At 42.7% G+C, this 26504-nt stretch overlaps 1 protein-coding gene across 4 annotated transcripts in view; it reads left to right on the plus strand.

Annotated features, from left to right (window-relative positions):
• Positions 1 to 10197: 10197 nt before the first annotated feature.
• Positions 10198 to 26504, plus strand: part of mta1 (metastasis associated 1) — a 36922-nt gene continuing 20615 nt past the window's right edge. For 3 of the 4 annotated variants that reach the window (XR_012959011.1, XM_076107757.1, XM_076107758.1), the window contains exons 1-3: positions 10198 to 10354; positions 19753 to 19820; positions 22660 to 22753. Coding sequence is in view for 2 of the 4 variants with exons in the window: in XM_076107757.1 (XP_075963872.1) it covers positions 10327 to 10354; positions 19753 to 19820; positions 22660 to 22753 (190 nt within the window). In the remaining 2 variants the exon portion in view is untranslated. Of the gene's footprint in view, positions 10355 to 19752; positions 19821 to 22659; positions 22754 to 22999; positions 23120 to 26504 lie in introns of those variants that run through there. The other variant, XM_076107759.1, reaches the window with a different exon arrangement.

The following is a 26504-nucleotide window of genomic DNA, read 5'->3' on the forward strand; positions in this document are numbered from 1 at the left end:
GCGGGAAAAGAGGGAGGTGGTCCTAAGGGCTGCAAGGAATGTTAGTACTTTACTTTTGCAGACTTACCATGAGGCAAACAAGGGTGGAAAAAGCACCTAAAAAATGTGACACATCCTAATCTTTTCTTTATCTCAAAGTGTTCTCAGAGGAGCACTCTGCCATTTTTACACATGAAGACCTTTTCACTCGTCATGAGGAGAACCACTCAGCGTGTGAAAACAGTTGGTTGTGCAGCTTTAGTTCACTTTAGTCAGATAAAATAATCCCGATGATGCCATCAGGGTATCTCAGTTCAGCTTGACACTTAAATTTATTTTCTTGCAGAAAGCTTGCCTTAAGAACTGTGGGGGTGCAGCTTGAATGTTGTGGTTCATTTACATGGAGAGTCCAACCAAAGACGGTACTCAGATGCATAATAGGATTTTATAGGATTTAGTGATGTCTGAGCTTGAGAATACCAGCCAGGATATCTCAACATCTGCTGCATCAATTTTGACTATTCTTTTTAAAACATGTCTCTCAAATCAGTGAGAGTGCCCCTTGGAACTTTGCCTTCGGTTGAAATGTTTTAAAGCTAACGTGGAATGTCGTCTTGATTTTCTTAGAAGAAAACAAAACAAAAAATATAGAAATCATGTAAAAATCACCAAAATTGCTCTGAATTCGTCAGAAATTGTGTGTTTATATCAGGAGCCCATCACTCATAGTTAGTAATAAGTCTTTACATGACTAGTATGCATGATCCCAGTGGGAAACAAACTCCGAGCCCTTAGTCGTGTTAATCCTCGACCCTTCGTCCACCACGTCTCATGAACTCCAGCTGCACACCTGTTTTAAACAGCACTCACGCCAACACTCATTACATAAGGCCCAAGGCCAAACAGCTGCCATAGCTGCCTTTTAACCCCAGACAGCGACATTCCCTCAGTTCCTTCCTTTTTCCTTCCTGTTCATCCTACACCCCCCCCCCCCCCCCCCCCCCCCCCCCCCCCTCCCCCTCCTCTAACACACACACTCACACATTCAGGCTCCACAGATGTAAATGCAGGCTAATCCACATGAGCCACGTGACATTTCGTTCACTCTGAGGGAGCCCACAGAACGGCCGGCGAGGGCCCAGCCCAACACCACAGCCGGCTGCTTCTTTCAGCCAGCGGGCACGAGAGCCGGAGAGAGGCGACCAGTACATTTAGGCCCGATTGAGGGGTTCTGGGGCCTCTATTTAAAGTGGACAAGCACGTCATTTAAAAGCTCTCAGACAGCTGTGGTATTTCTGAAAATGTGAGAGCCCAGTTGTTTGTATGGACTGCTCGTGATCTGCATGTGCGTGTCTTTCAGTAAGAGGGAGAATAAAAGAGCCTGAATTAATTATTGAAAACGTTCGCACACGCTCCAGAGTGGTGATTATTTTAGAAACAGTAGCCTATGTTTAGCTCTGCGAGGAGACAGGGGTAAGATTAAACTGTCTCGGCAGATGATAAGCTATATGTTGAGTGTTCAGGGAGATTTTAATAGACAGCAGATCTTATCTTTTTGGATAAGACCGAGAGGACAACAGGGTTTTATCTGCCTTCTTTCTCTGGGTCTCCTTACAGGATGCTGTCCTCTTGTTTAGCCATGATACAAGCAAGTTACTACAAATTACCCACATAATATACTATCATTGTAAGCCACAATCATTGAAATAAACGGATTAACGTAAACCAGCAGTCCTGCCCACAAATGATCACTTGTCCTGTGTTTAATCACAATGTTTCAGTTGGTAGACCTTCATCAAGTGATATTCAGGTGTTAGACAGCTCCGACAACATATACACTTCATACTACATGTGTAAACACAACCAATAAGCGTGTCCACACTAAGTGCTTTCGATGACAAATCAAATTGGTATCAAAAATACGTTTCAATCTCTTAAATACAAAATGTGTTTTTTTGCTGATCTGTGGTCGAGGGGCAGTGACACAAAGAGCAGATTTTAGGCTATGAACGTGCTATATTTGAAAAGCTCGGACAGCTGAAGTCTCATGTTAGCAGCAGATTTGGTTTCCCATCACTTACATTCAAATTGCTTAAAGAATATTTTTTTGACACCCATTCCTTAGTAGAAGTACTGAAGCAAGTACTCAGATCCTGCACTAAAAATAGCAATACCACAGTGTAGAAGTACTCTGTTACAAGCAAAAGTCATGCATTCATTTTTTTTTTTACTTAAGTAAAAGTACAAAAGTATTAGCATCAAGATATACTTAAAGTACCAAAAGTACACATTAAGCAGAAAGGCCCTTTTCTGAATAATGTATAATATATCATTAGATTGATTAATTAACATGTACATCACTTTAATTGGGTAAATTAAGTTATCACATAGTAAAAAGTAGCAGAAAATAGAAATACTCAGGTAAAGTACAAGTACTTTACAACTGTATTGAAGTACTTCAGCCATTGCTGCTTTCAATGTCCACATATAGGTGTATTGTTTTAAGACAAAAATATGAACTTAAATCCAGCGCAACAAGTAATGGAATCAAACTTAACCTTGTACTATCGTGTAAGTTTGTGGTGATTTGATTAAATACAATATTGTTTTAGAATATGCACCATGTGAGCACAATATCAACTGCAAGAATTAGAGTACAGGACAGGTCTCAGTTGATATTGTACTTTCATGGTGCAAATCTTCTCACTTATTTTCAATAAATCAAATTACCAAAAAACTGTTTGACATACACTACACTTGTGACTTTTGGGGGCCCTGTTGGTCCGGCCAATTGTCCATTTCAGTCCCCCATCAGGTCTACATACTCAGTGGGTATTTTTGACAGCACTGGGGTGGCTTTTTACAGACAGAACAACAGTCTGTTTGTGGCTCCTTTACAGTATTTCTAAGTGGAGACGGGAGAGCGCTCTTGTGTTTTCTTTAGCCGTTGACAGTCAATTTTGAAGTATGTTACTCCCACTTGGAATGTGCGGTGTTTATATTCCACTGAATGCCGTTTTTAGTGATGTGGGTGGATTGTTTTACTTGGCAGACGTCTTCACCGGTCACTGTTGGTCGAGGTTCCACTCTTATGCATTTCCACTGCTCCCTTGTCTAATCTAAAAGCCTATTTTCAGCCGGTGCAATCTGTATATATTCAATAAATCTGTCGTAAAAAATTTGTTTGTTTACAACATGAGGCGAGGGTTTTTGGCATCACATGTGCTGCGGCCCTGAGGCGTGTTGAGGGAGGGTGTGGTAGAGGCAGCTGGCAGAAGTTTTTAGAGGTTTTTATGTCTCTATCTACATGACGTCCTGTGATCCTCCCTCTCAGAGCTCCTTATCATTTCTGAGGGAATCCTTTAACGCACATGGGAGTTAGACTCTAAATACAGACAACCTGCATGAACTCATGAGTCTTTATTTAAAGTAATATCATAAGGAGGATAATTAACAAATCATATACTTACTTTAAGGTGATTTAAAGGTGACTAAACATGTTCTGTTAAGCTATTTAAACCAGTATGTGAGAACATTTTACTTTCTACATCCTATGTATAATCACACTAAAGACCCTGGGGCAGTCAGTCGAATGTCTGACTAATCAAGGCTTTTCTGTTTGTGCTGCAGCATGTTGTTGAAGTGAAACGGATTAATGATCAATACGTCCTGAAGACTCCATCTTACTCAGCGGATGTATCCGTGGTGAATGTGCTGTGTGAACATCTCTCATTGAGCATCAGTCAGCAGAACTGACAACTGGTCGGCTGTATCAATCATGCAGTTTGGATGTATGAAGTGAGAGTTTGACACATTTTGGGAAATACACTAAATTGCTTTCTTGCAGAGAGTTAGCTAAGAAGACTGATACCACTCTGGTATCAGTCTTCTCATCTAACTGTCAGCTAGAATGTGAATAGGGGTATTTTCCAAAACTGTTCTTCAAAGACTATACAGGGTTTTGGAAATGTTTTATAGTTCATGAAGAAAAAATATATGCTTGATTCAATTCAATGAATAATTTCTTATTTTCTTTGGTATTTCTGACATGAACGTAAATGCAACGATGATATCTAAGTCTCTATTTGGTCATGTGACGATACAACATATGGTAGTGAGGTACCTCTCTTCTTCCCCAATACAAAAGCCTATAAGGAACTAATTTGATTGTAAAATCCAACACATTGTAGGTGAAATATATATATACTACGCCACTGGTTCAAAGTTGTAACAACAGTTGACGTCAAAAGTATCTCAAATGATTCTTGAAATCCCCGAGAGAAACGGCCTCCTCTTTCACATGTGTACTCAAACTGACAGGCACTCCCTTGCGAAGTCTGTCCACAAACAATATCACTTGTGACAAGGTCTCTCTCTCTCTCTCTCTCTCTCTCTCTCTCCCTCTCTCTCTCTCTGGAGCCCACATTTCATAATAAAACATTCAGCCCTGGAAACGTTTTCTTTACCTCAGCATTAGACAAACCCTGTTTCTTCCACACGGGCAGGGACATTTCATTTCATATAGCTGCCCTACGCAGTAAACCTAAATGGTCACATTCGGTACATAAAAAAAAAGTTTTGTTCCAGTTGAGCTCTTAATTAGACCCTCTGAACATGCGGTGCTGCGATGGAAAACACCAGATCGGGTCCTGTTTTAGGTGCTTGTAGGGGCCTTTAAGAGAGGCAGGTGAGCATGCAGCCAGAACAGCATCTACTCTCTGCAGGATGAAAACGGCTAAACGTTTCTTTCTCTCTACTCACATCACTGTGTGACGCTTTTAGTCATGAAAGGTACACCAAGCACAGCAGGTGTGTTTTCTCACATCAATCAACCATACTACATGCTATTGGGTGTAGAAATGATAATAATATAATGATATAATAATAAAAATAGTAAAAAATAATGATAATAATGCCAATAATGTTAGTCATGATAATCATGATTATAATAATAATGATATTTAACAACCTGGAAGAACAAAGAGATATCTATCTTGCTTTCAGAGAGGTGCTTTTAGACTTTTTAGTTCGCTGACTAAAGATGAATCTAATTTAGCAAAACATTAGCACTAATTAGATACCAATAATCTAGTTATTGTGAAATAAATGTCTCAAAACACTCGTAGTAAACATCCCACACTCTCGTTAAACAGCCTTCAAGCTAATTACCGTGCACTTATTTACACCCGTCCGTTCCGGCATTGTTCAAACTGACATGACAACTGGAAGTGTAAACAAAAGGTGTACTCAGTTAATCCGCTATAACTGCCTGAGGGTGTGTCACGTTACAGGCTCTAATCAAGTTTGTGGAGGCTCCAGAGAGAGCAGGAGCCAAAACAAGGTGACATTTCTAAATAGACCACTAGAATGAAATTAGCAGCTTGTTTTGTGTTTGGTTGGCAGCACTCAGACTCACTCATGATTTAAACCCCCGATGAGACATCATTTTAGAGCCCTCTTTAGTGTGTCTTTGACTTGGATGATATATACCTGGCTCTTCCTGTGTGTCATCTGAATACCACAAAGCATAAAATGATTTACTCATGATTCATTTCAACAATAACACATTTTTAAATCGAGACATTGCAGCATTTAGTTGCATCTTGACTTATTTGTTATATAAAATAGCACCTCTATCTCCAATACTGCTCATTCAGCGATCTAATAGGTTGTGTTTGAATATATTTGTACATGCGAGTTCGTGCATGTGTGTATTTTCGGGGGTCAGACATGACATATATGTTGCTGAATCTTCGTCTTGACATCAGCTGGTGCAGCTCCGATTGTCTTGGCCAATAAAACGACAAACACTCTTGCTGGAAAGGAAATTTAAGACGTGACTTTCTGATGCCATTTGCCATTCCTGTGATTCCGGTTTCATGTCTCAGTGTTGTGTGGGTTTCCCCCCACATGGCACAGTCCTCTCACTGAGTGCCAGGGCCTCTCATCTCTCTGAAGATGGAGACACATTTGGCGTTTCACCAGCTGTTTCACAAAATATGTGCAGCTCTCTCTCGTCTGGTGGCTCCTTGCATTTTGGCACATGACCCTGCGGTGGAGGGTGGACACATGGCGGCCGGATTCCCTTACAAGGTGGGGCCAGGCCCGTATGTGGAGTGCCACATATTCAACCGCCTGCATCCATATCTGACACAGTCTTTTCGTCTCAGCGCGATAGTTATTCCGCTTTTCATTCTTGTGAAGGTTGCAGTATCAATAATAACCCGCAATTGCAGTGTGGTTAATCCCTTTGGATTAGGGCCAAGGTTTCTTGTAAGGCCTTCAAAGTGCGGCTGGGTGTTTCCAGACAAGCCATGGCTGCAGCACCAGATGACAGACGGAGAGATGACCTCCAAAAAGCAACATACACTGTAAAGCAGCTTTCTGGCACTCTGGTAGAGAGACAATAATGAGGACACGGTGACAACGTTTGATTTATGTTATCCTCGAGGTCTACAGTCAATTTGATGCTACTCACTGGCATTGTCCCAGAATTCATGATAACTCACTGAAGTGCCCCCCCCCCCCCCCCCCCCCCCCCCTTCCTCCTCCTCCTCCTCCTCCTCCTCCTCCTCCCTCTCAGTAGATCACTGCCCTGTTGGGGGAACAACTCAGGACAATGGACCAGGCCATGTGAGTGATGACCCCTGCTGGTGGGATGAGGTAGGTGCAACTCGAAGCATCTTGTTTTTCCATTTAGGCATCTGGTGCTTAGAAATGTTGATGGTTTCTTACTGGTCTTGGAGCTCAAATGTGTGTTTTTCATGAGTTACCGATTATGGATAGCATCGCATCCATCTGTGCATGGCCTTAAAGCAGCAACTTCTTTGTCTCAACTGCCCATTTTGACAAAAGCAAGACAATAGCTCCCCCTGTAGTCTGATGTTGATAGATGCAAGCTGCATGTCCTGTGAAAGCTTCTATTCAGTTACTGATATTTTAAGCTGTGAAATCTGTTAGACAGATCCCCTGCAGCTGAGATTCCCAATTAAAAAGAGTTGTCGCTGCCTCGTGTCAAAGCCTTCAGAGCAGTGAAAAAACATGGCTAGTCGCTAATGACGTCTGCAACAGAGAGCTGTCACGTTCAGGACTTGTATAGAGTCAAGACAGACAACCAAAAATTATACTTGTGTGACTTGATAGACTTCAGCTCGGATGAGTGTTTTCTTTAAACTGCAACGATGCCTGTTCAGTTGGAGGTGCTGATCTCACCATACGGAGCGTGAGTCAGAGCTTGTCGTTGCCAAACGAAGACTGTATAAAAGATAACTGTGACTAACCTGGCTGACAGTGACTCTGTGGGGAGCGCTGTCACAGGTGTTGTTCCGTAATAAAAAATGATCCTGGTGTTTATTCCACTGTTAACACAGAAATACACCAATGTATAGTTAGTGTGTAGGAGAGAGCACTCTTAACAATAGTCCCTTTATTGCTCTACCTCCCATAGTGTCCCTGGATCCAAGCACAACCCCCAGTGAGAGAACAAACGAGGAAGCACAATCAAAGATATGGAATGGTTTCTGCCAGGAAACGGGCCTAATTGATTTCCTCTTTGTCTCTCCTGTGCATGTATCTGTAACATGGAGGAGTGGAGGACTGACAGAGGATGAGGGAGAAAGTAGGAGAAAGGCAGAGAGGCCATCAGAGGTCATCCTCCGGGACTGCAGAAGCTCTGCGTCTCGATCCATCTCCACTGACTGAGATTCTTCGGGGAGAACACCTGCAATGTATGCTGTTCTGCATGCATGCTCGCCTGCCTGTGTTACTGACTGCAGCAAACATCTGGCAGAGGAGCAAATAGATTAAAAAAAGAAGAACATCTGATTCAAAGAAGAACATCTGCACAGCAGCAAGCAGCCAAGTAAACAAACACTCCTGATGAAAGTAGTCATATTTCCCAAACACATTGTTGACCGCTTTTAAATTAATCCCATATTAAGTATTGGCACTGTTGTCCTCCTAGTTCATTAAGGAACATTTCAACTGCTTGGAAGACAGCTCACTTGTGTCGTTGTACGGTAACACACACACACACACACACACACACACACTGTGCAGGGATTCACTCGGATATGCTGCACTACATTTTTATTGCTCCAAAAGAAAAGTCAATTAGCGAGGTATGCATATGAAATAAAGTGTAAAACAGGGAGCAATTTCCTAAACAGCATGCAGCAATATGCAAACAGATAATGGATGTGTTCATGCAGAAATACACCGTATGTTGCACATAGCAATGAGCAGCATACTGTAAATTGGGAAATAAACATATATAATATGCATAAATACCCATCGGGTAATAATGCTCTTTCATTTCTTCAACACAACATAGTTAGTTTTGTTCCCTCTCTGCACATTGACGTTGAAAAATATCCTTCAATTCGTTATATTTTCTCTCGTTCTTTTTCATAAGAGAGCCCCGAGACAACAATACAGGATCCCTCCAATGCAGCACAGTTCCAACATTAAGACTGCACACTTGAGCAGGAGTGCGTACTGTAAGTGCACGCCATTGGCTTATGGCGGTCATGTGACTGCAGACTGTAGTCCCCTGTGTTAGGAAACAGTAATTGAGGCTTCCATATGGTATAGATCAGATGTAGCCTCCACCACAGCATTCCTCCAGCACAGAGACTCCACGCTTGTGTCCACAATGAAAACTGAGCTAATAAAACAACTATCTCCAAAAGACTATATAATATATTCTCTCTCTTGTCTTACTGCATCTCTGTTATAAGACAGCTTTTACTGAAAACAAAAGCAGTATTATTGTGTTTTTTTTTTTTAACAAATATTTGTTTTTATTATTATATACTGCAATATAATCTTATAATATTTGAGGAGAGTGTCTGTGTTGGTCTTTGCAATACAAAAAAATCAAATTTTTCTTTGTCAAATTTTGCCAAACATAATCCTTCCTCCTTTATACATTTAACAAGGTAGGTGGTTATATTACGCTTGATAGTCCCACACCTGCTTGTGATGCTGCCAGAATCATGTGTATCCCATAATAGCATATCATCAGTCACTGTGCTGCCCTCATTGCACTCTGAGTACATAATGTAGTGCAACTATTTGCTTTACAGTTATAGAGCTAGAATATGTGTGACTATGAGTTATAGAACACTGTTTTAATATATAAAACCTATGCAAATAATTTCCCAGCGTGATTCCTTATTTGACAGGAAAATGCACAAAAAAACCAAGAAATTTAGCAAATTTAAAGACTCTCGTCATGAGAAAAAACCCTCAATTTAGGAGTAATCCTTCCAATGTCACATGAATATCCCAAATTAAATTGTAGACAGCTTAAAAGCAAACGGGTCTACTATGAAATATAAAATACCCTGACATAAGACAGCTCACATACATTTTGTACCAACTATAAACAAACAAAAGTGTGTGCCCCAAACAATTAGGCCAGGCATTATCTGTAAAGTAATCATTTATTTATATAGTCATTGATCATCAATCAGTGGTTGGTGATAAACCTTTGAGTTTAGTAACCCCTCTTGCATTAATTAAATATAAATAAGCCTATTCCTCTCAACCCCATGGGGCCCTCTCCCCTGGTGGGTCCTGAACCTCTTGAGCTAAGGGGTTTGGGGGTCATAGCATTTGGTTTTCAGCGTGGGACAGGGATGCTTCGTTTTTAGATACACCAAGCTACAGGTAAGTATTTTATGTTTTAATATCCACCAACTCTGGGGTGTGTTTGTTTTATTAGCAAAATCTTCAGGTGTACAACCAGAGTTCCACCTTGTAACATCTTATAGGTCGAAATCACACTATTTGCTTCAGTTTTAAGCCACTTTCTGTGCTACATCATGGCAGTAAAGTAAAACCGTTTCCATTTCACATCCACAGGAAAAACTGAGACTATTATTTTCCTCCCATTTATCATCTAAACTAGCAACTACACGACTAACGTACTGATTTACTACTCAGGTAACGTTAACTAAGTAACTAACGTGAAGTGAACGGGGATATAGAAAGATAAGTCCGTGACGTCACGTGTGGGACTCCAACAAAGACCGTGGCGTAGCGTCATTTTGAAACATACTAGTAGTTTACGGTTGAAACAGTAAACTAGTAATGAAATCTGTTATTTGTGACAATACTTTCCCCCCAAACCGAATACTGCTGCCGAACTTCGGGGTTTATAACAAAAAAAAAAAAAAAAGGTGTACTGTCTCTTTAAGGTCCCTCGGCTAGTCTGTTTCGTATTGATCAATCCACCATTTTCCAACACACAGCGGCGGCAGTGCTAACACAGCTCCGGCAGCGCGAGAGAGAAGAGAGAGCCACCCCTCTACCTGGAGAGGAAGCCAGGGACCGGGGGCAGTCATGGCCGCGAACATGTACCGGGTTGGAGGTAAGGTGGTGGTGGTGGAGAAGGAGGAGGTGGTGGGGAGGACATTTTAAAACCTTGTTTTTATGGCGGATTCGCCACGATCCGCCGCGGGTCTCTGGTATTTACAGAGCGTGGTCCGTCTTTCCTTCCCTTCTTTTATTTCCCTAAAGCTAAAGAGCCTTGTGCTTCACAGATGATGATGATGATGATGGTGAAGAGGAGGATGGTGATGAAGAGTACTGCTGGATTCCCCCCCCCCCTCGTTTCTTTTGTGTTTTGTTCCAACTTAACGATGATTCCCAAAACTACTACTTCGATATGCTGATGCGTCTGAAGTGATGCATTGTGTGTTCTATATATTTAAGGTAGCAGGGCGAACGTATTGTAAAAGTTTTTGCGTGCCATTCAACTATTGACCTGGATACTCTTTCACAACAAGCAGCGTTACGAGTAACCCACGAGCCTGCAGGAACCCAGGGGAAATGTGCAGGGAAGCAGCAAGTAGATGCTTTTATAGAGAAAGTGAAGAGGAAGGAACTAGGTTTAAAAGTTGAATAAGAATCTTGGTGCATGCTGAAAGATGCATTTAAAATCTTTAAACAGGGTTATTTCTTCTTTCTTTTTTTTTTGCATAAGCACCTCCAGTTAATACCTCATTAGGATTCCTGTTCTCCCTTCCCACTCATGTTCTTCTTCTGTTGCTCTGATTCATGTCCTGTAGGTACTGAGTGAAAATAGTTACTGCAGCCACACCATAGTTCTTTGAGAAAGGACTGAACAGCACAAAAGAAATGATGGGACCATAATCCGATGCTTTTACGCACAAAAAAAAAGAAAAACAGAAGTGGTAAAATGTTCTATATTCAAAATTCACTTTCAAAAAGTGCACCAAAATCATATAAAGGTTTGCCATGACAGGCGTACACTGTAGTAGATGGAAGGTGTAACTATTAAGAGGATAAGTCCGATGTTCATAGCTGAGTAGCCAAATTGTATACTTCTTTTTAAACTGTATGTGCACGTCAGAAGGAGATGGAGGTAAAGCGAGACTGATTTCATTCTCCAGATGTATTTACATGCGATCGCCGACCATTCTCTCGTGAAGCAGGAATGCTCTGACTTCCCTTGGCATGTTGTACGTCAGGAATAGCTGGTAGTGAACGTCATAGCCCTCGTATTTAGTCAAATTGAAACGCGGCCTATACCTGCATGAGGACAGGATTATCTCCCGAGCCAGGCAGAAATTTAACACTTCATCAGCCAAATACTGCTGAATTAAGCACATCTCTGCACTCTGAGATGAGAACCAGCTGAACTTATACATCTTATCTGTAGAAAACAGTACAGATTTGTGATTGGTGCGATTTCCCCGCCTGTCGGCCTACTTCGTAGCTTTACCGTGGTGTGTTTTGGCCCTGTACCGAAGTAACTATTTACATTAATACCTTAAACAACTATCAACCTATTTTCAAGTTGTTTGCTCCATCCCAAATCCTAGAGCCACAGGTCTGCTGACAGCTTTGTGGGCTCCTGGAGGCAGCAGTCAGGTTTTAGGTCTGGTCAGAGCAACAACTCCTGCAACTGTTGATGGCGTTTGTGAACTCGCTTCACTCTACGCTCTTTGTAGTTCTGTCCGAGGCCTTTTAGCGTGTTGATCACAAGTTCACACTGTTGTTATTGATGAAGGGATCCCTCAAGGATCGATATCAGGCCCACTGCTATCTACTCTGTACACGCATAATAATCATTTTCTGACTCGGCATTGTAATGCTCATTTTTGTGGGCACCTTTCTGCTGGAATGAGCTGCTTGAAGTTGGAGACACTCATTCCTCTGAGATACTTTAAATATTTACTAGCTCATATTTCTAATAACATTTGTGTTTTAATTAGCATGTATGTGTTTGAGCGTGATGCTGGAGAAAAGAGATCTTGTTCTCAGTTAGACCTCCTGAATAAATTAGGATTAACTAACTGATACCACATACCGAGTTGTTCTTTGAGATCATATTAACCTGCGTGTTATTGTCCGTTCTTGGTAGACAAAATCCAAACATTATGAATATGCCTAATTGTGTAATAACCCAAACTAATCTGAAACCACAAAGCATTAAAATCACATTACTGAATAAACAAACCATTAAATAGTTTTCCCCACACTCATAATAATAATGTAGATAAAAAACGAGCAGAATTTAGGCCAAAAATAAGTCTCATAATTGACTTACGGTTCTTCTGAGACTAGTTCAACTCGCCATCAGAACAAAGCTGGACCCTTGGAAAGATGGCCGCCACTTTGTAAGACAATGCCGGATGATCTTGGAAAAGCAACGACTTCCCTTCTGATTGAACTGTGAACAAAAGCTGGCTCCGCTCCGTAGGCCCCGATGTCTTTTGTTTTCATCCTGCAGGCCACACGCCGCTCTTCCTGCGCCTGCAGCGCTACTGCAGGAAAGTGTCGGTGACCAAGTATAGGCCATGTTATAAGTCTTATCATCGAAATGGTGCGAAGGGAAGAGAGGCTAGAACAGAGATAGTGTGCTCTAGACCACAGAAGTGTCACGAAAAAAACGTGATCACACAAAAATGACTCTCTTCAAGTCTGTGTTCAAACAATAGTGTGAACATTAAAACTGCTTTAATCAGTCCTCCTGTTCATACTGGCCATTAAAAGATCCTTTAATGTACTTCCAATGTAAGTGATGGGGGAAGAGTGGACATATTTGATTGGCTAACGCGGTGCCGGGTGGGTGACGGGATGTTGGGACAAAAGTTGAGCCAGGTTTAACAAATTTTTTTTGCCGGACAACCATGTGGTGCTGCTCCTATACAAATGGGGGGGGGGGGCTTTTGTCTCTCTGACCGCAGCCTTAGTTAAACAAATCAAGTGGGGATCTTCCACAGTAACGGATCCACCTCAGTGTTTCTGGGATGATAACACAAAGAGGGAACACTAAGTACTAAAAAGACTAACTTCAGATAAACTTCATGTATTTTTGCACAGGACTCTTGATAGCCGGTATAAACAGAAGGAATGATCACAGCAAGCGAAACCTGCTTCATACGAGCACCCGGCTATTGTTTTAAGACAATCTTGACTATTTGTGAAGCTATCCTTTTTGAATACATACTGTAACTCCAGCTGTTGGAAGTGTGACAACTCTTGTACAGAATGTGCTAAATGTGTTCACTAACTTAAAAAAGTGACAAACTTTTGTCGCGCGTGCTCACATTTCTTTTGGCCGTTGGCCGGTGAGGACTTTCTCCGTGCTGCCAGTTATGATTCAGACCCCGCTGAAAGGTGTTGTAATGTTTACTGATATACAAACTGACTAACTTACAAACTCTGACAGTGCTCACACTTTGTTTGGCTGGTGGCTGGTGTTAATTTTCCCACGCTGGCAGTCGCCTCTCTCTCTCTCTCTCTCTCGCAGGTCTGGTGGGTGGACTCGCAGAGTTAAGTTTTTAAAGACTTGCCATCCTGCCAAATTCAGGATGATCATTTAGCCAGATGCATGACAAGTGTCCCCGTCGTCTCATTTCTGCACATGCACCCGTCACAGTTACCAGCGTTCGCTGCAGGCTATCTGGCCTCGTGGCGTCTTCGCCACCTCGGATATTTCAATTTCAAGAAGTCGTCTTTCCCACCTTAAAGTAGTTGTCTGAGGGAGAGGTTTTTGTGTATAACCCTACGCACATTTGCTGAACAATCACATTTTGAATTGGAGCAAACTGCACTGGTGGCTGCGGTGCAAGACAGATGCATGATGGGAGTGAAGTAGCAGTCGCTGTTTGTGAGATAAAAAAAAAAAAAAAAATCCCTCTCTGCTTTAAAGATCACTAATTAACGCTGACATTTATGATAAAGGCATATTTTCTGTTTTGCATGACATGGTGTCCGATGTGGATTATCTCCAAGGCCAACGCAGAGTCGCAGAGCGTTCAGTGAAAGACGTTTATCTGTAATCTGAAAGCAGACGTTCACCGTTTTCATTCGTACTACGACGGTCTGAGCCGTAATCCCGACAGACGTGTGTGTGTGTGTGTGTGTGTGTGTGTGTGTGTGTGTGTGTGTGTGTGTGTGTGTGTGTGTGTGTGTGTGTGTGTGTGTGTGTGTGTGTGTGTGTGTGTGTGTGTGTGTGTGTGTGTGTGTGTGTGTGTGTGTGTGTGTGTGTGTGTGTGTGTGTGTGTGTGCGTGCGTGCATTGGGTGGGGTGTGGGGGTATGTGGGCGGACGTTCACGTTCTCCGACTTCCTGCTTCTCCATCTTCCCTTCCTCGCTCCAGCCCTTTTCATGACTGTCGGAGTCAGAGAAAAACTATCAAGCACATACATTTGGCACTAGATGCTTGATGTTGTACTTTTTCCTTTGAGTAATTTAAGTTGTGTAGTTTCATACTAGCATTTTTTTTTTGTTAGGCAAACATCCTGTGCAGCTGATTGTATCAACATTATTTTTTTTAAAGTGATGCATGTGAGATGTTTGGCGTCTTTTGTTAAGTGTTTTCTTAAAGTTTTTTTCTATTGGTAAAAAAAATGACTCCGCTCTGATATTGGCACCCAGACCATGCTGCACCTTTCTAGTGCTCTGTGAGCTGGCTCTGCCAGCGATGCCTCCAGTTTGTGTCCATGCCTGCTTGAACTGGTGCACCCATTAGGTTTGACTGTTTGCTTCCTGTGTGTTGCGTAGCAGCGAAGGCGGGGGGGGGGGGGGGGTGGTATTGCTTAAGTCTTGATTCTCTAAATTGGGTGATCTCCAAATGTTGGGCGGTAACGCTCTTGATGCTGTATCGGAGCTTCTTTTCCCTGTTGCGAAACCTTACGGGGTTTCTGACCATTGCACTAAGGTGACAATCTATCTTGCTATGTCATTAAACAACCGTCTTTGCAAAACTTTAGATTTATCTTCAGACATTTCACAAGTGTCGGCATAGACAAAACCGTGTAATACTTCTTCCATTCAAGATGCCAAACCATACAGAGATGTTTTTACGGCCTCACTGTCCGTCATGCATCTCGTACATGTGGTACTTTTTGTTTTCTTAAGTAGGTACAGGTGACATACTGGAATTCTCCTGGTCAGGTTTTTGGAAAGCACCCTCTACAACGTCCCAAATGAACAGTTAAGCCCGGTAACCTCGTGAGACCGATATAGAAAGTGCATCAGTTTTACTGACATGTAAGTGCGTAGTGTTGATGTGTGTGTGTGTGTGTGTGTGTGCGTGTGTGTGTGTGTGTGTGTGTGTGTGTGTGTGTGTGTGTGTGTGTGTGTGTGTGTGTGTGTGTGTGTGTGTGTGTGTGTGTGTGTGTGTGTGTGTGTGTGTGTGTGTGTCGTATGTTTAAATGTAAACCAACATTCCTTTTTTATTCGTCTTATCGTCTCAGGCATTTGATCCTAATTTAACTTTGTTTCTAACTCATTCGCCCACTTGACATTTCTGCTCGGCCCATCAGTTATCTCATGTTTTCCCCCTCTCTCTCTCGTCACCGCATCTATCTGACTATCTGTCTATCTGTCTATCTGTCTGACTGTCTATCTCTCTCTGGCCTGGTTTGAGTCAGCCCAGCAGACTCTCTCTCTCTTTTGGGGCTCGGTAACGCGCCTCGATTGGCTCACGCACAATTCGACTGCACTGCGACGTCACAAGGCGCCGGAGCTCGCCGATTGGCTGCCAGACCGGGAGCGGGGGATGGAGAGTGGGTAGTGGGGGGGGGGGGTTATATACGCGGATTGAGGCGGCAGGAGGGCTGATGGGAAAATGGAGAGACTGAGTGACGCTGCTCGGTGCCTACAGGCTCTCTCTCTCTCTCTCTCTCTCTCTCTCTCTCTCTCTCTGTTGCTCTCATTTTGAGTTCCTCTCCAGCTCGCTCTCCACCAGGCTCCAGCTCCTCACATAGTGGAAACTCCAAACACTCCAAACAGCCCACTCTTGACTGTCACTTAACCGGATTTGTGTTTTTCTTGCCGTAGGCGGCAAGGAGGGGACGCGGCTTGAACTCCGTCTTTTGGTAACTTTAAGTCTGAGCCAGGAAAAAAAAGGAAGTCGGCGAGCTGCACCCAGTATCCCCACCTTCACAGTGGCGCCAAAATGCACCGGGAGACGTTCTCCCGTCACATAAAAACAGAACTCGCTGTGTGGCCGGAGGGGAATCGCACCCAAACCCCACAGCCAAAGTGAATGTTTGACATGTGGTTCTGCTTCAGTTTGAAATGGTCATGACGCATTCTGGCTCTGGATTAATTGGTCCCTCAGAGCGGGCGGACGTTGAAGGCCGCAAAAAAAAGAAGAAGAAGAAAATTCAACATTTTCTCTCTGCGGTTTGTCATGAGACCCGTCCTTGTATTTGAGCGTGAAGATACTTTTTGATCAGGGTTCTCTTCAACACTCTTATTTACCTTTCATGTGACCAGGATGTGTTTTTATTGTTGTTATTAATACCAGCGTGTCCAGTTACAATACGTACGTTCACATTAGAGCTGAAACCGTGAGGCGATTAGTCAACTGGTTGATTGACAGAATGAACTATTTTAATACCATGTATTGTTAAATTAAGCTAAAAGGCCAAATGTACTGGTTACAGCTTCTAAAATGAGATGATTTGTTTCTTTTTTGTTAATTTAAGGATGTTCACATTGATCTCTGCAAACTTGTCGCTGCCATTTTTTCACTTTTTTCACATTTTATACATTAAACAATGACTCAAAGTTTGAAGATTTCATCTCGAACTCGAGACATTTCACAGAATAATCTAAAATAATCTAAACGTAAATCGGAATCACTCTTTATCTACCAGGTCTTTTCTCGCTCATCCCATTTAATTATTGCTGAATGTGACATCTACAAATTGCAAATTTTGTTGCAAGAACACCAAAAGATGCTCTTTGTTTGCTTGGATTAGAGCTTAACCTCACATCTGAAGAGCGAGAAGCATCCTGTGCTTGTAATTCTTGTTTGAAAAAATATATTTGATCATCAACGGTTCATTTTATCACTCCCTTTTCATGATCATGATCATCACAACCGGTCAGAAGCCGGTTTCTCTGACCTCTGACCCCCGGGTTCCGGCTGCCTCTCTTCCCTCGCACGTTTTTAGAAAACGACGGCACACAATATCTTCATTTATGCGTCTCGTTGGCTCTGTTTGATATTCAGCAGCGGGACGAAGACGTCCCGGTGGCAGCGGAGTCTGGTAACGAGCTGTTCGGGGGTGACGGGTGGACTCGTAGCGATGTCGAGCAGTCGGTGCGGATGCATGAAGAAGCTGTTATTGAAATTACACTTGACGCGCTTTCTGAACTACTGCTGCTGCTTTTTAGTTAACCCTGGAGGGGAAGTGTTACGCTCTTCTATCTTTAAACACAGGATCACATTAGGAAGTATCTTATTTAATTCACTTCATAGGGTCCCTACTTTTAGCTACTTTAATTGGAGATAAATTACATTTACAATCGGTGTGAATCTGTTGTGTTCAGTGGTGTAAGTGTGGGTGGAGAGAGGGAGAGTGGAGCCAAAGGTTTCTCCAGTCAAAGGTGTGACCCCAGAATCAGCTGCTTTGCGTTGTAGTCTGTTAGAGACGCATGTGGGTGGAGAGATACGAGATCAGCCAGCATAATGTTTAATATTCATAGTTCGGATGTGAAACTAATTCTTAAGTCTTTAAATTGTCAGGAAGTGAAAACTAAAAACGCCGATCAGTCTCCCAGAGCTCAGAGCGATGTCTTCACGTTTGCTTGTTTTGTCTGAATAACCGTCAAAGTCAGAGCTGTATAGTCGAGAGGAACTCTTGAGACGAGTCTGAGCAGTATTGCGTTTGAGTCGAGACCGATGGGAAGGTAGATTGTTGTTGGCTCGGGAGGTAGAGCGGGTCGTCCTTTAACCACGAGGTTCGATCCCCGGCTCTTACTGTCTAAGACACTGATCCTCAGGTTTGTCACACTTCACACTTGTCCTACATGCTTTGAACGAGTCAAATTTAATATATGTAACTGTATGTATGTATGTATGTATGTATGTATGTATATGATGATTGTAAAACAGTTTAAAGGTAACTGTTTAATTCCAATAGAATGTTTCCACCTTGAATATTACCAGAATTCTACAACCTTACGTTCATTGTTTTCTGAAGTTGTGATTACAACTCACAAAGTTAGGAGACCGGTGAGGTGATGACTGAAGCTGAAACAGTCTATCAGCAGAAAAATAACTATTATAATGGATATATTGTCTGTTCTGCTAACCAACCTCTTGGTCCAACTTCTCCAATGTGAGGATTTGTAGTTTTTCTCTTTTATTTCTTTGTAAACTGATTTTGTTTTTGACGGTTGAAGATGTCCCCCTCTGGGAAATTTATTTATATATATATATATATATATATATATATATATATATATATATATATATATATATATATATATATATAATCTATCTATATCTAAAAAAAAAAAAAAATTAGTTTTACCATTTTACAGTCAAAACGATGAGCCGAATAATTACACAAGACATTGATACCAGACTTGAGTACTACATCCAAGAATATTCACTATAAAATCAAGCAAGTAGAGAAGCTGGAAACAGAGAATGTGTAACGTACGTATAATGTACGTCCGGTCAACCAGCGTACAAGTCTATATTCTACCAAGTTAGTTTTCGACACAGGAGGTGCGGGGATTAAAGCAGAGTCAGACGTGTATCGCTGGTGGAATTTCGGGGTGATCTCTGTCCTCCTCGGTCAAGAAGACGAGGGGGCCCCCGGGGGGGGGGGGGGGTGGGGGATGGGCGGGTGAGGTTCAGGGTGAAGGGAGGATAGCTCCAGGCAGCCAACCAAGTGTGGGGTATAATCTGACAGCACTCAGCCAAGACACATGCAGGGCTAAGACCAGGCACCCTACCAAGACCGGGGCCTGTGGGGACATCCTGGTGAGAGCTAAGCCTCCAACGGGCCTGGAGCGGTGCCAGGAGCCACACACACACACACACACACACACACACTTGAATGCATAGTCAAGTCACACATGCGTGGTAAAGCCTGTGCAGTCTCTCATACGCACCCACACGAATACAGACACACCGTGCATGCAAACGGCGGTAACAAGGCAGAGAAAGCACGAGGAGGTACAAGGCTGCAGTCTGAATGGAAAGCTCCAAGCAGAGCCCGATTTATTGTGTGTCGGTGCGTCAACGTCTCATTCAGTCAGACCTCCCAACTTCAACTGGATCTCCTGTGTATGAAGTGAACCTGATTGAGTTAAAGCAACTTTTGGGAGGGGGGTATCTGTGTTGACTTATTAAGCTGTCATAGTGCGGTCCAACTGGAAGTCACCCTGAGCGTTTGGATGACCTCGAAATGCTGACTGACGTTTCTCTTTGCTCTTTTCTCCCCACTCCCTCTTTCTCCTCCTCCTTCGTGCTGTTCTTCTGCAGATTACGTTTATTTTGAGAACTCGTCCAGTAACCCACTGCTGATCAGGAGGATAGAGGAGTTGAACAAGGTGAGTTACTTGAACGCAGCACAGATCTGACGGCCGTACATCACGTCTCTGTCTTAAACCGTACCACTGATTTGTTAGTGTTAGTAGTGACCTTATATATCTGACCTTATATATCTTTTAAATGATCTTAACTGCATCCCTAAAGCATAACAAAATGACATTTGGCTTGTAGTGTTAAATAAATCTTCTCTTTTCTCTAGAATGTCCTCTTGAGTTATCATAAAGTTTTGGTCTTTTTGTGATAATTGGAGGCTTCTTTAGGATATACATCCCGGCCTGTTAAATATAAAGGTTGCTTTTTATCAGGGCGTAAGAAAAATATGAATACTGTGTAAAACATTTGTTTTATTTACGTTATGAGGCTCAGGATCAGTGCAGTTAATGAAACCGTATTGTTGAATATAATTCAGGGTGTGAATGATCAAAAGGTTTAAGATTTAGTCCAGTGTAGACCTGAAATAATTAGCTGATTAATTCATTTGATAATCAATCCGTAAAGTGATTTTTCAAGGAAAAATATCAAAGGATACTGTGTTTCAGCTGCTGAAATGTGAGAATTTGATAGAATTTCTTTGTCGTATACGACAGTAAAGGTCGTCTTTGACCAGCCAGTTGATATACTAAGAACATAATAAATAAAAATAATGGACAATAGAGTTGCAACATGTGTATGTTTTGCACTGAAACACTATTGATATACGTCACCACGGTAGTGTGATGCTGACGTTGCCCTGGGTGCCGTCTGCTAGGTACCAGCCTGCCATGTTGTTCATTGTTCAGTCAAAGGAGCAGAAAAAGAGGCCCGTCTCTGAGGACTAGTTCCAGGTGCCCGCTGTCTCCGCCCCCGTGCCGGATAATACGGAGGCTGTTTAGTGTGATTGACGCAGAGCTCGGAGTGAGCGCTCTATTCTGCCCGTCACTGTCAGTCGCTCTGCTCCTCTGGGATCTCTTGAGTTTCTCTTCCGTTAGGTCTCGAGATGCACGTTTACAAAGTGTAGAACAGTTTAGAGGAAAGTCCCGACGACTGCCAGCTGCTCAAAACTACGGGAAAGCGATGAACTGAAAGCCAGTAGCCTGATGAGTACGTTGCTGATGTGCACTTAAATGTCTTTAACTTTAATATTTCTTAAGAATTATAAAATAAGCACACGTTATTACACAGCATCTTTTCCCAACGGGGTCGATTTTTCTGAGCTTTCAAATGGATCTGCGTTTTATTTTGTCTTTCCTCCCGTTGCCGGTCGTCGATGTAAATGACAATCGGTTCTCACTTGACTTGCCTGATTAAATGAAGGTAAACAATAATAAATAAAGTCATCAACCGATCACGTCGTGTGAAACGTTATGTGTGAAACACGGCTCCGTCGTCCGAAACAAGATGGCAAACTGTATTAGTCCTTCCAGCCTTGATAAAGGCAGCGCACACCAGATTCACTCCTTCCCTTCCTCCTTTCACAATAAAAGCCCAAGACGTATCGTATGCGCAGGTGAATATTTAGCATTCTTCGTGTTGTGTACTCGTTACGCCCCCAGTTCCTCTCTCATCGTCTTCTCTCATGTTCTGCTTTAATTGGGCAGACGGGTTACAGTTTTAACTTGCACATATACATATTTATAATGGCAATGCTAAATAGGAATCATACTCTTAATTGTGCTTTACTTTGTGATTTTACTGAACTGTCAAAGAATCACCAAAAAGACATTGACTTACTGAATCTAATCAGTCGATGTAGTGATTTAAAACGATTTACATTTTTATAAAGCTTAGCTTTCTGCAGCTTATTATACATTTCATGATCATAATTATTTTTCTTTTTACACCTTTTACTCCCCGTCATAGTGCCGACTATTATATAATATACATCTGTTCACCTTCGTCAGTTCTTTATTTGTTATCCTGCATTATGTTCTGCTTCATTCTGGCCTGTAGTCTAAGTCAGGTTTGCAGTAACTTTCCTGCACAAAGAGAATATTTCTTCATTTGACTTTAGTAAAAATGTCAATCCGACACTCGACAAAAGAGCAAAATCTAAACAAAACAAATAATTAAAAACCTCCTTCATTTATTTAGAAATGAAGAAAAAAAGAAAATCCTAACTGAGGATATTATGTTTTGCTCGTTCCTTGCACCATTTGTCAAACATAGAAATGTGGAAATTGGATTTTTAATTATTCGCTGATTTGGAGAAGTAGAAAGTCTGCAGTGCTACAGAGATCCGACATGTTGGCTGTGTTTCTCCTTCATCCATCCTCCGCGAGTCACGAGAGAGATCCTAATCCAATATGCTCGACCTATAACAAGATCCAAATATGATAACACTTTACAGAACCACAGTTAATCAATATTGCCGTTCCTACTCTATTATTCAGTCTCTTATGCGCATGGAGTAAAAAAAAAACAGAAGAAGCTACAAATCATCTTCTTAATGAGCCTTATTGCTTTTATTCAAAAAAAAAGAAGCAATTATTTTACCCCGTTTTTGTTTGATTGAAAATAGTCGAGCAGCTCCTAATGAAAAACGTCATGTCAACATGTGAATGTAGCGTTATTAGGAATGAATGACACCGTCCTGATAACTGCAACACTCTGTGATTTTGGAGAATTGCTGTTGTCTCACACTGTTTGCAGCCATAGTTAAGAACTAGCCTCATCTATGGGGTTTTTCATCTGTGTGTGTGTGTGTGTGTGTGTGTGTGTGTGTGTGTGTGTGTGTGTGTGTGTGTGTGTGTGTGTGTGTGTGTGTGTGTGTGTGTGTGTGTGTGTGTGTGTGTGTGTGTGTGTGTGTGTGTGTGTGTGCCACTTGTTGCCGTGGTAACGTCGATTGTCTCTGGTTCGCAGACAGCCAATGGGAACGTGGAGGCCAAAGTGGTGTGTTTTTACCGGCGCAGGGACATCTCCGGCACACTCATCGCCCTGGCAGACAAACACGCAAGTGAGTGACCGACCGTAACCCAGCCAGCCCAGAAGAACACGCAGGACTGGGGGGTGGGTGGGTGGGTGGGGGTGGGATTTAAAAAAAGAAAACCCGGCTCTTTTCAGGCGGCCCTCCTTCAGTTATTTTCCACACTGCAAAGTTATGGTACCTGCAGCAACCGGAAAACACAACTCTTATTTGGGATTTGGTGGGACTGTACGGCCTGTTTGCACATCGGGGGGTGGGGGTGGGGGGGGCACAACATTGGCTTTTTCTGTGCACAGTTACCGAGCTGAAAGAATCAGTCCAGGCTGCAGCAGCCCCTCCTCTGACAGGCCTGATTGCAGACGGCATTCGATCTGTTGGGAGTATCAATATGACGAGGTGCGCGCGCGTGTGCGGGTGTGTGTGTGCGCGCTCTGAAGCGTGGGTGTGTAGCGCGTGCTTGAATGTGGTGCCGTTCTCCAGAGCTCGGAGCAGATACTGCAGTATCTGGAGCAGCAGGCACACTTGGACCTCAAGCAGCCTTTTAATGTTACGAGCACCAGGATGTTTTTCAGAGCGAGACGTGATTGATTTAAGAAATAAACAAGAGAGAGGGGGGGGGGGGGGGTAATACACAGAAGTCCAGAAGGACGGAGATGGTGAGTTTAAGATGGTTAGTGGTAAAAGAGAGCGTGGTAGAAGACACAGGTGACAAAAGTGAATCTCTTAAAGGCCAGAGCCATTCTTAAATGTCCAGGTCGCCTCCCCGGTGGTCCGTGGGAAATGATGCCTTCAAGGCACTGCTCACCTCAGTGTGTGTATATAATTTACTGTCTACTTTCTCTAATCCTACCATCTGTAGTGGTGCAACAGACCGTAATTGATCCGTACGGATCCTCCTGTGAACCACAGATTAATTACACAATAATAATAATGACCATTTAGTGTGAAATAAAGTATCCCTGCCCATCGTTATCGGCTGATATTCAGTGAAAATATGCGACGGAGAGATCGTCATCGATGCCTGATGATGCTACACAGTGGACAACAAATGTGTTGAAATCATCAGGAGGAGCGATGGTAACGTTGGCAGCATGGGAGCTAACTGCTAACGTTAGCATTGTGTGTCTCACACCCCCCCTTTGAATAATCGCTGCCACGCCGCCATTGTGGAGCCTTGCATGGTGTAACCACTCACGTGACTACGTCCGCCATCTTGCTCTCTCTCTGTCTCTCCCCCCCCCACACACACACACACACACTCCCCTCCATGTGCTTGTTTGTTGCTTGTAGGCTGGTTTTCATGGTCAGTGCTCGGATCCAACTGTTCACTCTATAAATGTGGAATAGTACTTAAACGATTGACATTTTGACTGTCAATCATTTTGTTAATATCAATAATTACTTTTATACGTGCTAATAACCAAAGCCGCTTGCCAGATTCTAACATTTCACATTTATGGTGGTTTACGCTGACTTCAGAGCAGTTGAAATGAGTTTTCTGGACAGCTTTACAAGTGATTGACAAATGAAAACGACACAGAAATTGGTATCGGCTGTAAAAAAAAAACGATCGGGGAATCTCCAAAAGTTATATTTGCTCATCTGTTTCTGCTGATCCGCATCGTGACAAAGATCTAACAGTTCTTGAGTCTTTCATGACGCTCTGTTGTTAGATGGTGGCTGACGTCTCCTTTTTAAAATTGTCTTTTGCAGACTTGCTAACACCAAAATCGCGTGTAAAGGCCAGGTTGTGCTTGACATTAAGCATTTCGTAGTAAGTGTCGTCTGACCACGTTTTTATAATGGCAAAAGTGTTATTAGGTGGCGGAGCGAGACGGGTGTCCTCGTGGTGAAGGACGAGACGCGATGAGTCGTGCAAATGAGGATAACGGCGCTCATTTTGGGACAGTGTCTGGTCTGTATGGTGTTCACACAAAAAGAGACCGTTTAGTTGTGAAGTTTAAACCCTGCATCGCTTTACTGATGCCCTATCTTTAACAGGCCACATGATTCACTTTGAATATACTGCACAATGCAATATGAACATTTTCTATGTCGTTACATGGGGACAGACTGGTTGTGGTCAGAGTAGGTCTGCTGGTGTCCAGTCTGGCCTCAAGTACCCCCCAATCTGACTTAAAACTTTCATTAAACACACCAACAAACTTCAAAGCAAACAAAAATGGATCAGGCTAATGTTGAAAAAGTTTGTTAATTTAAGCAGCGTTTGATTTTACTCACTCCAGCACTCATGTCAGTAGTGCTGTCACACTACCAGTGGAGACGCTGTCACCCTGTAGTCCTGACGAGCTTAACCACCCACTAGACTGTGTGTGTCTGTGTGTGTGTGTGTGTGTGTGTGTGTGTGTGTGTGTGTGTGTGTGTGTGTGTGTGTGTGTGTGTGTGTGTGTGTGTGTGTGTGTGTGTGTGTGTGTGTGTGTGTGTGTGTGTGTGTGTGTGTGTGTGTGTGTGTGTGTGTGTGTGTGTGTGTGTGTCACCCACCCAGTGTCCTATTTGAATGAGTGCACATGTGTTTGTGTGACTGCACGAGCTTACGTGTATGAGGCCTGGGGATGGGTGGGTCGATGGCGGGATTGTTTGTTCGGTCGGACCACACTGTGTGTGTGTGTGTCCCTTTAAGAAAGTCTGTAATCAAGTTGTTTTTTTTCTGGCTCAAAACAAGGAGGGTTAAAAGAGAAGTCGGGGCTTCACATGGCGTCATATCGCATTAAGATCTGGTCTGCACTTGTCGAAAAGCTCAATATCTGTAGGACGTGAGGATGTTTGATTCGTGTCACTGAGCGTCTTCAGGGAGGGTGTTGTAGTAGCCTTCCTTATGAGTGGAGAAATAAACAATATTTACCTGTTTTTAAACAGCCACGGAGGATGAGGGCGCCGCCTGCTGAAGGGAAACGAGACTAGTTTAAGGCCTAGACCGGACCGTCTGTGGTCAAATTATTACAGGTGGTAGGGTCTCAAATGTGACTCTCTGGATATCAAATGTTCATCTGCAAGTAATATTTAAGTGTACTAAATTCATCATCATTATACTGATATACTGAATATCTAAAACTTTTTGAGTCTACGGGCAAAATATTATTTACACAATAGCAGATATCTTCCTGTTTTTGAAGCATTTTGTAAGACAGCCGGTTCTTTTTATTTGGATCGTTTTACTTCCTAATTTAAATCCCCCTTATTGGAGTGTGGCAGTCATGTTCCCAGATGTTTCGTAATGAACTAATATCGTTATCTACAGATGTCTGTTTGATCTTTTGTGTTCAATTAAGGGGGGACACTTAACTTAACTTTCTATATTTTCTTCCATTTGAGCGGCGTAAACGTTGTCGTCACAGTACAGGACGACGTTGAGGCTCACATGTTCATGAACGCCAGCTGGCGATTAAAAAAAAAAAAAACTATATGAAAACATCAAACGGCAAAGAACAGGAGACTAATAACGACCTCATCGGCTTGCTATGTTCCATATGATTGGTCGCAGAGTGTTTTTATTTTCGTTAGCAATCTGTTTTTGCTGGGGCAATGACTGACGGTGTAATTTAGTTAGTGAACAAACGGACTTCTTTATTCTTCCTCCTTTGGCGGTGTTGGCGTCTCCTTTTCCGGTTCACTTTGCTAATTACAGTCCAGCGCCACCACATCGGCACGGCGCCGCAATTTCAGTTACAAATGACAGAAATCCAAAGAGTGCAACACTTTTTTTGTTTTAGAAGATGGCGTTGAAGACTCGTCAGAGTATCGTTGAGGGTTGGAGGCGGGA

The sequence above is a fragment of the Anarhichas minor genome, unplaced genomic scaffold, assembly GCF_050575085.1.
Source record: "Anarhichas minor isolate MPS153535 unplaced genomic scaffold, ASM5057508v1 ptg000040l, whole genome shotgun sequence".
Lineage (NCBI taxonomy): Eukaryota > Metazoa > Chordata > Actinopteri > Perciformes > Anarhichadidae > Anarhichas > Anarhichas minor.